The 14,615-nt window shown below is 34.5% G+C and overlaps 2 protein-coding genes across 2 annotated transcripts; both read right to left on the bottom strand.

Annotated features, from left to right (window-relative positions):
• Positions 1-6,912: 6,912 nt before the first annotated feature.
• Positions 6,913-9,256, bottom strand: LOC121759008 (cyclase-like protein 2). The gene is made up of 6 exons (XM_042154495.1): positions 8,712-9,256; positions 8,081-8,125; positions 7,901-7,973; positions 7,713-7,810; positions 7,378-7,448; positions 6,913-7,297 (listed from the first exon to the last, which is right to left on the bottom strand). The coding sequence occupies exons 1-6, from the start codon at positions 9,181-9,183 to the stop codon at positions 7,169-7,171; spliced, it is 888 nt and encodes a 295-aa protein (XP_042010429.1). The 5' UTR covers positions 9,184-9,256; the 3' UTR covers positions 6,913-7,168.
• A 572-nt stretch (positions 9,257-9,828) lies between these two features.
• On the bottom strand, positions 9,829-14,596 carry LOC121759750 (cyclase-like protein 2). The gene is made up of 6 exons (XM_042155436.1): positions 14,158-14,596; positions 13,756-13,800; positions 10,780-10,852; positions 10,389-10,486; positions 10,238-10,308; positions 9,829-10,114 (listed from the first exon to the last, which is right to left on the bottom strand). Exons 1-6 carry the CDS (start codon positions 14,501-14,503, stop codon positions 9,986-9,988), a joined length of 762 nt encoding a protein of 253 aa, XP_042011370.1. The 5' UTR covers positions 14,504-14,596; the 3' UTR covers positions 9,829-9,985.
• Between the last annotated feature and the right edge of the window lie 19 nt (positions 14,597-14,615).

Below are 14,615 nucleotides of genomic sequence, written 5' to 3' on the forward strand. Positions count from 1 at the left end.
CATTAATAGTACACTATTGATGCACTAACAACACATAGATCCGGGGGTCGCAAGATAAAGACCGGTAGTTTGTCTTCTAAAATATATTCGAGAATACTCCCTCCGTCCCCGATTAATTGGCATTCTTTTCCATTTCAGTTCGTCCCTCAATAATTGTCACACTTCATTTTTATCATAAATGGTAAGTAGGTCTCACATTCCACTAACTCACTTCCCTCACATTTTATTATAAAATAAATATAAAAAAGTAGGTCCCACGTTCCACTAACTTTTTCAACCAATTTTTTTATACATTTCTTAAAACCCGTGCCGGTCAAAGAGTGACAATTAATCGGGGACGGAGGGAGTATATTTTTATAGTGATTAAATAATTAATAAGGACTTTTGCATAACAATTTATCTAGAAAATTTGAATAAATTTAAAGAATCTACAAAAAAGAAAAATTGCTAAATAGAATTCGAGTGGACTTAAGCTTCCATGCATGATTAAAATTACAAAATTACTAGTAGTTGTAATTGTTTTTATCGTAATTCCAATTTATGAAATAAAATGACAACAGATAAAAGGAAAATAAAAATATATTCAAAAGTATTGGAAAATACAAAACTGCATTTCCTTATTAAGTCAACTAAAATAATGGAAGGTGAAAACTGAAAAGCATGAAAGTTAATTACTCAAGTAGAGAGAAAGAAGCCCCTAACAGTGAAAGATCACAATGTCAGTTTGTCTTCACAAAATAATTGCAGTATAATTGTATGAGATGATGCTCAATCCCACTTTACCTTGTTCATTTTGACCTACTATTATTTTCCTTTTTTTCTCTCATTTTTTTACACACTAAATTAATTGATCTCTTTTCCTTGTTAGTATTGTGAAAAAATGTGGATTGAATTTTGCCTTTTGTTTTCATTTTTCTGGTATCATAGCTGTAAAGCTGAAAGGGCCTGCTGAAGAAAGAGAGGAGGGAAATGCTTTCAAATTTTGCAACTCTCTGTTTGGTCCCTCAGTTTATGGATATTTATTATTTTTCCACTCTCACTATTGTTTGCTGATGATTTAATAAAATATTTAATTCCGTTTAAAAAACATTATTTTTCTTATATTTATTACGTTATCTGAGTCAAATCATCATCTCTCTAGAATAAATATACTATAAAAATACCAATATAAGAGATTTAAGTAGGAAATAAGATAATTAATTTTTACTATTATTTTATTGAAATTCACAAAATATTATAGGCCAACCACTTCCTCCATCTAATTCCACAATTTATTCACATTTTGACTTTCCACTAAAATGCAGCATGCTTCACATTTCTATTCACCCACACACTTCCTCTTTCTGCATAAAATCCTACCTATACCTTGAATCTTTTATCATTTCATTCACTCTTGGACCATACTATATTTATATTCGGATAGTCTCAATTTTGATATGGAAAGCATCTAATAAATGAGTATTATTTGATGTGGCAATCAACCATAACAATACATACACTAGAACAAAGATCATTTACTCTAGACAAGACGAGACTCTTTAACTTTCTAATACAAATTCTAGAAAGGTGAGGCTTGCCAAGTTGTTATCATGTCCAGCCTTTAGGGTAGTGTACAGGTGAATCTCCTAGGGCTAAGCCCCCCGAAAAATGTCTATCCTTATCTCGTAAAAAAAATTACAGTCCATTTCATATTGTCTTCGTCCATAACCAATGCTAGTGTTTTTTTCATTTTAAGTCGTCTATAAAAATTAATTTCTTCTACGTACTATTTGTGACAAGTTTCTATTGCTACTGAGATGAACCTTATTTTCACTAACAATACTTTTACTATTTTTTCTCTCAATATCTATCATATTTTACCAATTTTGCAGCAATACTAATGTCGTCCGCTACCGATGGTTCTCGATTGGGTCCGTCTATAAGCTCATGTGACTCTTTTAACCATAGACGAGCATCACAATTTATCTTTTGAGATTTGAAAATTCAATCATCCAATGTGTAGGACGAGATTTTTATTTTTCATTTTATTTAGGCAGGGGCCCTTAAAATATCAAGATCGGTTCTACTATGAGTTAAAATTTTTTGAGGGGTAAAAAAAAGACAATTTTGGAATTGAATTATGTTTTTATTTTAAAGTAGATATGAATTTTGATAACTTTCGTTCCCCAAAGGCAATTGGTGAAGGAGACACATTGAAGTAAGGAAATATTAATTAGATATGTATAGTTCATTTAGCACCCCAAAACATAAATGCCTCCACTATCAACATTCAGAAGAAGCATTAATATCCCATATTTCAGAAGCAATAATTAATGATTGTTCCCCAAAAACAAGAATAAAAATAAAATTATTGCTATTTGGGCACAATATGATTGACCATAAATTACTCCGATTTAAAATACATAAAAATGTGCAGAAGAGTATATATATGTAAACTGAATTAGTGCACTAACTCAAATTTATTATTTTATTTGATTACATTATGGCTGGATAGTTTTTTCTAAATAATAATAATAATAATAATAATAATAATAATAATAATAATAATAATAATAATAATAATAATAATAATAATTTAGCATTCAAGTCATCATTCAAACCCCACCCGTGTATGGGCCCATGATCAAATTGGGCCGGTCAGTGGGCCAGGACGTATCTGAGAATTGACAACATTTATACAGTTTTATACATACTGCACATACTACTCGCGTGAGTCAAATTATTGTATTTACTTCTCATCCACGTACATTATTGCTATCTATTAAAAAAAATTATATTTCAAATCCAAAATTAAATTAAAATTATTTTAAATTAAATCTCTATTTTGTCGGTCTGAAAAATGAAATAATCATGTTTTGATGCATACGAGCGTCCACAACAGTGACTATGGGGCGACCAGAAGCCTTATCCAAAAGCTTACCATAGGAGCGGCTCTTGGGCTGCAATGGCGATCACACGCAGTTGCAAGGTAATCGCGTCTCTCGGTCAATGAGATTGCGGGTGCAAGGCACGAAATTCTTGCTGGGAAAGATCTCATTTTGAATACGATATGAACACAAACATAATAAATAATTATATTGTAAATAAAAGACAAGCATCGAAAACAAATCCAACAAGAAACCGTCATATACACGACACCATAAAGTTGTTAAACATGGTAATATGAAGGACTAAATTATTAGCCATATCTGTCTTTACACTGTGATTTTATGTTGTCACGCGGTGTCAAAAATTGTCACCCATCTTCAATAATTGTCATATAAATTAGGTAGAAGTATCAAATTAGTATATTATCAAAGTATTAGACGCCTTCCACTTTCGTTATTTAATGGGCTAAAATTGAAATATTGTTGTCTTGCTGGAAAATAATACTTACTACTATTAAAAAACACGAATTTTAAATTCTTTCAAAAATTAAGTGGTTTGAAATAAATTCTGAAAGGGAAGTAGGTTAAAAAGGAAGAAAATGATAGTACAAGAAACACATTAAATTGAGTGGGTTTGAAACATGCCATTTTGTGCGTGTTAGATGGTTCATGCAATTATTAATTTTATTGGAAATCTTCAATCAAAGATGTGCTCTTCTATGCTAGCAGATGAAAATTAAATACAAAGTATGTTCACGTAGGACCATTATTTATTACCTGTAAAAACCTTTTTTTTCCCATAAAACAATTTCTATACTAAGTTAGGAGTATGTTGTGTTCTTCTACATAAATCGATTTGATTGAATCTTACCGTTTTGTGTGTTTATCGACACTGGTGCAGTGGTCCTACTACTACTATCACGAGATGCCTAACTTGAATATAACACATGATGAATTTATATGATGCATAGTATATCTTTTTTATTTTATTGATTGTTTTTGTATCGACAAATAATTCTATGGTTCCTAATTCATGACAACTCCATGTAAGATGGATAACCCTTCTATATATTTCATGTAGCAATTGTAGCTAAAATTTATCCTTTTTTAACTTTAATTTACCATGATTCATATGAATGAGTCTTTGCCTTTCCTACTTTTGTAATAAATGTACAATTATCAAAAGTTACTATATCTCTCTTATTAGTATATATGTATAGTCGTAATATTAGTAATAATGAGAAAACTAAAGGAATAAAATTGAAATTTGAACTTTCAACAATAAGTATGCTAATTTTATTAACTCATATACTTATTATAATATAATTTATATAAATAGAATAAATCTAAAATATAATAATTTCGGATTTGCGAGTACTCGCATGATAGAGTATTAGGGTATCCAATTCACAAGCAAGTTGATATAAGATAGGATATTTTTGAGATTTTGAGTTCGGTAAACATAATATCATACTTGCACTTCCATAACTCTTGAAGTTAGTTAAAATTAAATAAAACAAATTCAAATTCTAGGGACAACATTAAAAACACTCTATGCATACCGTGACAGAAGTTTCTTTAATTAAAAGGTGAGTATCATAAAATGAGTGAAATTTTGAATGATCAAGATCTACAAGGGTGGGACCCAAATCGAAATGGCATCGAGCCCACAAAAATAGAACCCTAGTAGTTTTGCCTCATTTGATAGAGGGGAATGTATTGAGAAGGAGACAAGCATTGAATTAATTGGCTACTAGTCTTTAGTTTCTAACTAGGTGGTCCAACACATGTAAAAATCCTCCCATAGTTTTGTGTTTTATTTTGTCAATAACCATCATTTATCAAATTAATGTCTCTAAAACCAAAACATAATACGATACATTGGATTTCTGTTAGACAAAAGGAAAAGCCTAAACTCACAAGAACAAACGGCTTAAAGAATAAAACGGCAAACATAAGTAACAACCACTAGCATGTACAACTGCGAAATAACAATTAATAGTATAACTAACCAAATACAAATATCAAAAAATCATACTCCCTTTAAAAAGGGTTATCTAATTATTTAGCAAGTCATCTAAAAAGAGTAAATAGGGTTTGTATTAGAATAGTTACTTTAGGGGTTAAAATAAATGGATGAGCAATGAGGTAGATTTGGACCTCAAATGTCACTTTTGAAGAGAGACAAGAAATGAGGGGAAAATCAAATAGGGATGTTTCCCAAAACTGTGATACCTTTTTAATACTCTAATTCAAACAAGCCTGTCTGCTCTATCACATAGATTTGGAAGCATCTTTCTATACACTTGTTCGACTTACTATATACTATGTCTCTCTCTCTATACATATATTTGTGAGATGCATGTCACCATTTGATTTTGCATATCCATTGTTCTACTTCACTTATGTAACCACAAATAATACAAGAGGGAACATAATTTTTGGTCCACGAACTTTGCCAAAGTATCATTTTAGGTCCGTGAATTTTGAAAATATCATTTTAGGTCCGTGAACTTTGAGTTAGTATCATTTGAGGTACTTTTTACTATTTCCAAGTTTTTTTGGACGAAAATACCTCAATACCTTAAAGTATATATATTTTTAATAAATTTATCATATACTCATAATTTTTTATAAATATCTTTACAATATATTTTTGACAAATTTTCTAAATATAATTTGACCTTAAATATTATCACTTAGTTTTGTGACATGCAAGTAAATTGCTTCTTCAATTTTTTATATTAATTTTTTTAAAAATTGAATAAAGAACTTTTCTTTAATAATAAAAAATTGAATAAAGAATAAGAATCCACAACTACGGAATCAGAGAAGACGATTGTTTTGCTCATCTGGAGCTGGGATTCAAGTTCTCTTCGTTGAATGCCAACGTGAATGGAGTGCTGGGGCAGACTTATAGAGAGAATTATGTTTGCAGAGTGAAGATGGGAGTGGCGATGCCGGTGCTCGGAGGGGAGAGGGAGTTCGCCGTCTCCAACATCTTCGCCACGGACTGCGCTGTTTCGCAGTTTCGCGGCGGGGAACTGCGGCCGGAATATGAGGACGTGCTTGAGCTGCCGACCATGAAATGCGGCACTGGGATTGACAGAAGAGGAGTCGTGTGCAAGAGATAATTAAGAGATGAAATTTGCATTCTCTTTCATTGGTTTACTCTAATTATGATTAATATAATAATAATAATAATAATAATAATAATAATAATATTATTATTATTATTATTATTATTATTATTATTATTATTATTATGTCGTTTGGGAAGAAGACATAAGAAGGCCATAATAACATGGTTATTCATAAGTTTTTAATTTTTATGCAATAAGGTTTTTGTTACATTGAGATATTAATTAATCTCTAAGCAATTATGGTTTCTTATTATTTCTACTTGTTTTATTTCCTCAATATGACTACAATAACAGTACCATATGTTAGTACTATATATACATATTTACTAGGGCTAGCAATTTTTGACACGACACGATAACACGACACGAACCGGCACGAAAATAATGGGTTTGGGTCAGAGCTTATTGGGTTCGTGTCCTTATCGGGTCGACCCGTTAAGGACACGAAAATTTCGTGTCGTGTTCGTGTCGTGTTCGTGTCATCCGTTAACAATACGTGTCTGTGTCGTGTTCGTGTCGTGTTTGTGTTATCCGTTAACAAATAATATTTTAATATTATTAATTCTTATTATTTTCATTTTTAATAGGTTTAACCGTTATCAGGTCGTGTTGTTATCGAGTCGTTATCGTGTCATCTCTTGTACGTGTTGTTATCGTGTCGTGTTGACCCGAATTGGTTCGTGTCGTTAATGGGTTCGTGTCGTGTTCGTGTTCATGTCTGAGGGTTTCGTGTCGTGTTCGTGTTCGTGTTTGAAGTTTTCTTAACGGGTCGTGTTCGTGTCGACACGGTAACGACCCGACACGCACGATTTGCCACCCCTAATATTTACCACTAAATTAAAATCACACAAGCTAATATTTTTTGTGGATAAAATTAAAATATAACAATATAAAATAAAGGATACAAAAATACAAATACTCCTACTATATACTACGATCCAGCCTCCTCAATCCGTGTTCTACTCTTACAATACACTAAATATCCACAAACCATACATAAGCATTACACTAATCATGCATTTTGAATTATGTTTACATTTTTTGCCTATGTTCAAATTATAATTAGCACATAAAACGCATATATAATATAGTTGAAATTTACAGAACACAATATCGAGGTGATGTGAAGAGGATAAATACTAGCAAGAACGAAGGTGGTCATGGTTTGATGAGAATACATCTAACGGGCGATCCCTCCGCACCAACCAATCGCAAAGGCAAGCAGTGCACCGAATATATTCCGGGTTCTACACCATCAAGTTTCAGCCCTTCTACAGGGATGATTTCCTGAACAAACTGCACATGTTCAAAACAAGTGTATGTGCAATAGACACTCGAGTTGGAATAATCAGAGAAGAAATCCTCACCCTTCCTTCGAGAAAAATAAGATGACAAGAAAGTAGATCGTCGAATGTAGCCACGGACAGGTAATCCACTCCTGCCATCAAAGACAGAAGTGGCTTCACTTCAACATCAAAGTTGTGTGGAGAAATTAAATACACCTATTTTGTTTATAGAATGATTGAATCAAGAAAAAACATTTTCCTAGCTTTCATGGTAATCCGAGAAGAAGAGACATGAAGAAGAACTCATCTGTGACAAGCGGATCAGTAGAAAAACTACGTGAAAGCATATACAGGTGCACAAGTGAAGTACTGAAACATAGAGAACCAACTATAAAATTTTGAGCTTCAAGTCTTACCGACAAGTTTGATGTCAGTATTATCGACAAGCCACTGTGCCCCATCGTTCATGAACCCAACGTAACTTGTGTCAAATGCCTTCTTGTACATAAGGCCTCTGAAAAGGAATTTATGGAACACATTTCTTACAAGAACTATAGCTTATGCAAACTCTTAAGAAGAGCTGAGATTCCACTAATACAATTACCTGTCCGTATTTAGTGTTCTGAAGAGTACTCTTCTTACTCCCTTTGGAATATTTAAGGACTTCATAACTTCAGCTAAAACATGGACGTGACAATAGAACGAATGTGAAGGAATGTCCGTATTCTACAGTGGCATATAATAAAGCATGGCAGGATCCATATAGTAGTTATATAGCTCATACCAGTGATATTTGTGTCTCTTGGAACATCTACAACCAAGGCATCCCCTGTTTAAAGTAATAAGAAAACCAAGCAAACTGAACTGTGGTAAACATAGATATATCAAGGCATAAGTAACAGAACTCAAATGATAAATGATACTAGCTTGCATTGATGTTGAAACTGATAGTATATGACAATCGTCACGAAATCAGATTTCATCTGTTCTACTAATCTTACATCAATCCTCACCGTTCAACCAACAAGTCACAACCAAGCTCCAGGCATCAAAGAGGAAAACAAGAGCATATACGTCTGATGCTCGAAATCAGTCAAACTTCAGAACAAAGTGTACGCCTCTTTCAACTAACTCCATCTATCTTAGTAAGGTAATTGTGTGCAGGATTTCAGGCCAATTCATGCAAGAACTTAATCAAAGGCGGTTCCAAACATTTCATATTCAATTCAGGGGAAACAGAGAACACAGTATGAGATCGAGGAATTCAATTATAACAATCAACAGTAGTTAGTGATAAAACAATTAACGCAATCACAATCCCTAATTTCTCCAAAAACACACAAATTGAATTCCTTAGGATAAGCTGATCAACTGAAAAAGAGAAAAAATCAGTTGATTAACCGATTGAAGGGTACCGTTGAGAACATCGAGGTCGAGCGAGGCGGCATCGAAGCCGGCGTCGAAGTAGTGATCGAAGACGTGGCCAGGCGCATCGACGTGGGTGCCGGTGTGGGCGGAGAGCTTCATCTCGGAGAAATTCGCGACCGATCCGTTCTTCATGCTCCTAGTCAGCCACAGGAAGCGGCCGATTCCGTCGGGGGACTCCCACGCCGGCAAGTCCGGGTGGTACCGGTGGCTTATGTCGATGATGCGGCCGCCTCCGTACACCTCGGCGGCGGAAGTGCAGGGCTGATCGATCCCGTAGGGCGGAGGATACGCAGCGTTGGAGGTGGCGGCGGTGAGAGGAAACAGCGCATGCGCCAGCAGCAGCGCGCATGTTAGCAGCGGCGGTGTCATCACGGAAGATTTCGCCGGGAAATCAGTGAGAGAGATGGAATTTGGGGATAGTGAATTGGTGTTTGGAGAAGCAATTCGGGTTGTTTTCATCAAATTTACGATTGGATAAACTAGTCAAACAAATTGACTTATTGAAATCTCAAACAAGAAAATATCTGTCAAAATAGTAGAAAAATTAACAGTGTCTCGTTTCTTTCATTTTAATTTAGAAACATTTCGTTAGTAGAGAATCCATGCATGCAGGAGCTGAATGTGCTTGATGTTCGATAAATATGTAATTTGGTTCCAAATATTTAAATGCGCTTGTATTTAAAGAACTAGTGCTATTCGGTCATGGATGGTTATAAATATTTTTTGTTTAGATACATAGGAAATGGAAATAATGATACTATACATTGAAATTAAATTAGTGTACTAACTCAAATTTCTTATTTTATTTATTATATTATGGCCGTTAGTTTTTTTCAAAAAAAATCTAATATGTACCACTAATTGAGTTATTTCTTAAAGAGTAAAATAGAGACTACTATGCATAGAATCGCATCACTCTATTTTTTTTTCTTTTTTTTAGTTAAATGAACATAAATTTTAAAGGTTGTATCACTCTTTTTTATGGTTAAATGAACATAAATTTTAAAGGCCGCGCCACAGGACTCGAACCCAAGACCTTTGGCCCTGGCCCCAGATATCTTGGCCAACTCACACATCTCCTCTTGATATCTATTGATGTGGTTATTTTGATAAATAGAAATACTAACATAAGATAATTCACCACATTCACTGATAGATTAAACACACAAATACTGGATCCTATATTTTACAAACATACTACTACTTATTATCGAAAGTAAATGCCTTAATACAAAATAGCCTCCAGGGATGCTTTCCAATCTCATCCCTTCATCAGAACACATCTGATGGGTGATCCCTCAGCACCAACCAATCTCAAAGGCAAGCAGTGCACAGTGTATAATCCAGCTTCAACATCATCAAGTTTCAGCCCTTCAACTAGGATGATTTCCTGTAAATTTTCATCACTATCAAATATTGTTCCACTTGGAGTTCAAAATTCATTTCAGACCTTAACCAGAAGAAGGTATCTAAATGTCTCCTAGAAACACTGTATTTGAAAGGCTTAACTTACCTTGCTTTTAAGAAAAACACGATGAGCAGCGGTCAGATAATCAGTGGAAGCAACCGACAAGTAATCGATTCCTGCAATGGAGATGGCTCAGCAAGTTCACAAAGAGTGCAGAAATAGCACAGGAGATGGATATCTACTTTTCAAGTCTTACCCACAAGTTTGATACCAGTGTTATCTACAAGCCACTGTGCTCCAGCTCCTGTGAATCCCACGTAACTCGAATCAAATTTATTTGTGTACATAAGGCGCCTGAAAAAAGAATCGCGTATAAATCCCCAATGAGAAATTCTCAGACGACTTAAAATGAAACCAGTGAGCCGGTTTGATAATTAAAAGAGTATTTTGAGTGTCTCACTAATGCAGAACGACAAATGAGATATACTTTAACTAAAGCCAAATACGAGCTTTGATATGCTCAACAAGGAACGAAAACAATGTCGTTAACCACAGTTAAAAATGAGACAGGCTGACCAGAAGTGTAAGACCATTCAGCAGCATCAGCACTGAACTAAGAAGAGTTGCTTGATTACATTAAAGATTACCTATCCGTATTTAGTGTTCTGAAAAGTACTCTTCTCACACCCTTGGGAATGTTCAACGACTTCATAACTTCAGCTGAAACAGAGAAAACCAAAGAGATGAAAAACAGAAACAGGGATTTAGGAAACAAGTACATCTACTCAAACTGATCATCCATTCCAGCACACATACATTTGAGGGAACATTTTTTTTGTCCGTAACATTTGAAAATATCTTTTGAGGTCCATTAACTTCGATGTTATATCGATTGAGCTACTTTTTCACTCTTTCGAACTTTTTCTGGACGAAAATACCCTCAAGCCCATGAAGGGCATTTCAGACATCTTAGAAGGCCGTTTTAAACTAGTTACACATTCATTCATTTCTATTTATATAGTTACTCCAGATGATGAGAGAAGGAGAAAATGGAGAAGAAGAGAGAATGAAAATATGGGAAAGAAGAAAGAAAAAAGAAGGAAGAAATGGAAAAGAAGAATTAGAGATATAACTTCAGCTGAAACAGAGAAAACCAAAGAGATGAAAAACAGAAACAGGGATTTAGGAAACAAGTACATCTACTCAAACTGATCATCCATTCCAGCACACATACATTTGAGGGAACATTTTTTTTGTCCGTAACATTTGAAAATATCTTTTGAGGTCCATTAACTTCGATGTTATATCGATTGAGCTACTTTTTCACTCTTTCGAACTTTTTCTGGACGAAAATACCCTCAAGCCCATGAAGGGCATTTCAGACATCTTAGAAGGCCGTTTTAAACTAGTTACACATTCATTCATTTCTATTTATATAGTTACTCCAGATGATGAGAGAAGGAGAAAATGGAGAAGAAGAGAGAATGAAAATATGGGAAAGAAGAAAGAAAAAAGAAGGAAGAAATGGAAAAGAAGAATTAGAGATATAACTTCAGCTGAAACAGAGAAAACCAAAGAGATGAAAAACAGAAACAGGGATTTAGGAAACAAGTACATCTACTCAAACTGATCATCCATTCCAGCACACATACATTTGAGGGAACATTTTTTTTGTCCGTAACATTTGAAAATATCTTTTGAGGTCCATTAACTTCGATGTTATATCGATTGAGCTACTTTTTCACTCTTTCGAACTTTTTCTGGACGAAAATACCCTCAAGCCCATGAAGGGCATTTCAGACATCTTAGAAGGCCGTTTTAAACTAGTTACACATTCATTCATTTCTATTTATATAGTTACTCCAGATGATGAGAGAAGGAGAAAATGGAGAAGAAGAGAGAATGAAAATATGGGAAAGAAGAAAGAAAAAAGAAGGAAGAAATGGAAAAGAAGAATTAGAGATATAACTTCAGCTGAAACAGAGAAAACCAAAGAGATGAAAAACAGAAACAGGGATTTAGGAAACAAGTACATCTACTCAAACTGATCATCCATTCCAGCACACATACATTTGAGGGAACATTTTTTTTGTCCGTAACATTTGAAAATATCTTTTGAGGTCCATTAACTTCGATGTTATATCGATTGAGCTACTTTTTCACTCTTTCGAACTTTTTCTGGACGAAAATACCCTCAAGCCCATGAAGGGCATTTCAGACATCTTAGAAGGCCGTTTTAAACTAGTTACACATTCATTCATTTCTATTTATATAGTTACTCCAGATGATGAGAGAAGGAGAAAATGGAGAAGAAGAGAGAATGAAAATATGGGAAAGAAGAAAGAAAAAAGAAGGAAGAAATGGAAAAGAAGAATTAGAGATATAACTTCAGCTGAAACAGAGAAAACCAAAGAGATGAAAAACAGAAACAGGGATTTAGGAAACAAGTACATCTACTCAAACTGATCATCCATTCCAGCACACATACATTTGAGGGAACATTTTTTTTGTCCGTAACATTTGAAAATATCTTTTGAGGTCCATTAACTTCGATGTTATATCGATTGAGCTACTTTTTCACTCTTTTGAACTTTTTCTGGATGAAAATACCCTCAAGCCCATGAAGGGCATTTCAGACATCTTAGAAGGCCGTTTTAAACTAGTTACACATTCATTCATTTCTATTTATATAGTTACTCCAGATGATGAGAGAAGGAGAAAATGGAGAAGAAGAGAGAATGAAAATATGGGAAAGAAGAAAGAAAAAAGAAGGAAGAAATGGAAAAGAAGAATTAGAGATATAACTTCAGCTGAAACAGAGAAAACCAAAGAGATGAAAAACAGAAACAGGGATTTAGGAAACAAGTACATCTACTCAAACTGATCATCCATTCCAGCACACATACATTTGAGGGAACATTTTTTTTGTCCGTAACATTTGAAAATATCTTTTGAGGTCCATTAACTTCGATGTTATATCGATTGAGCTACTTTTTCACTCTTTTGAACTTTTTCTGGATGAAAATACCCTCAAGCCCATGAAGGGCATTTCAGACATCTTAGAAGGCCGTTTTAAACTAGTTACACATTCATTCATTTCTATTTATATAGTTACTCCAGATGATGAGAGAAGGAGAAAATGGAGAAGAAGAGAGAATGAAAATATGGGAAAGAAGAAAGAAAAAAGAAGGAAGAAATGGAAAAGAAGAATTAGAGATATAAACCATGGGGTGCATTAGAATGATAACTCATATTTAGAGTGATAACATTTTTGCTAATATATCATTTTATACAAGCAATATATCATTTATATTAATATCATTTTTATCCATACAAAATATCATTTTATGGAACATAATCATTTTATAGAAAATCACATACTATATTTTAATGAAAAAAGGGAGAGTAATAGACTGAAATGCCCTTCATGGGCTTGTGGATATTTTTGCCAAAAGAAGTTTGAACCAGTAAAAAAAGTATTTCAAGCGATATTACATTGAAGTTAATGGACCTTAGAAGATATTTTCAAATGTTACGGACAAAAATTGACACCTTGGCAAAGTTAGTGGAAAAAAAATATGTTCCCTCTACATTTAAATACCAAGAATTCAAGCTTAGCATACCAGTAATATTCTTGTCTCTGGGAACGTCTACGAGCAACGCAGGACCTGCCCAAATGTGGAATTCATGCCATTACAAACCATTTCAAGCAGATACAGCAATCAAACCATCAAATGCAGCAAATCCAGATAATGCAGAAGTTATTAAAGCTCATTTAGCTGAAGCAACCTAACTTCACTTGGCAATATGATTATAATTATATGAGACCTAAAATTCCAGATTCAATTAAGCATAAATTAGTTAACCGATTTGGGAGAAACTAATCTGCTAGTTGAGTTGCTAAAAACAGAGATCATAACTACGCAGAGTAGATTCAAAGTGATAACCTAACCAAATCTGCAGTGTAGAAATCCAATTCGAGGCGGAAATCAGCAATTACAGAGAGTGAATTGAAGAATGGTTACCATTGAGTACTCTGAGGTCAAGGGTATCGGCATCAAAGCCTTGTTCGAAGTAGTTCTCGTAGAAATGGCCAGGCGCGTCGACGTGAGTGCCGGCGTGGAGCGGCAATTTGAGCTCGGAGAAATTGAAGTCGGAGCCGTTCTTCATGCTCCTGAGCAGCGTGAGGAACTTGCCGAGTCCGTTGGGGTAGATTCCCACCGGCGTGTTAGGAGTGAAGCTGTGAGTGATGTCGTGGATCACTCCACCTTCGTAGTCGTCCCTCCGTACAGGAACGTCGTTTGAATTGGTTGAAGAAGATGAAACAGCCAAAGCAAGGATGCAAATCACTAAAATCCTCATTTCTCTCATTTTGCAGAAGAGAGGTTTGTGTTTGTGTTTGTGTTTGTGGGATTGAGTAGCGTGTTTCTCTGGTTTATGAAGCAACAGACGGCTAAGGGGGTGAGACCAACTGCGTCGCTAT

This window comes from Salvia splendens, chromosome 12 (assembly GCF_004379255.2).
Source record: "Salvia splendens isolate huo1 chromosome 12, SspV2, whole genome shotgun sequence".
Taxonomy (NCBI): domain Eukaryota; kingdom Viridiplantae; phylum Streptophyta; class Magnoliopsida; order Lamiales; family Lamiaceae; genus Salvia; species Salvia splendens.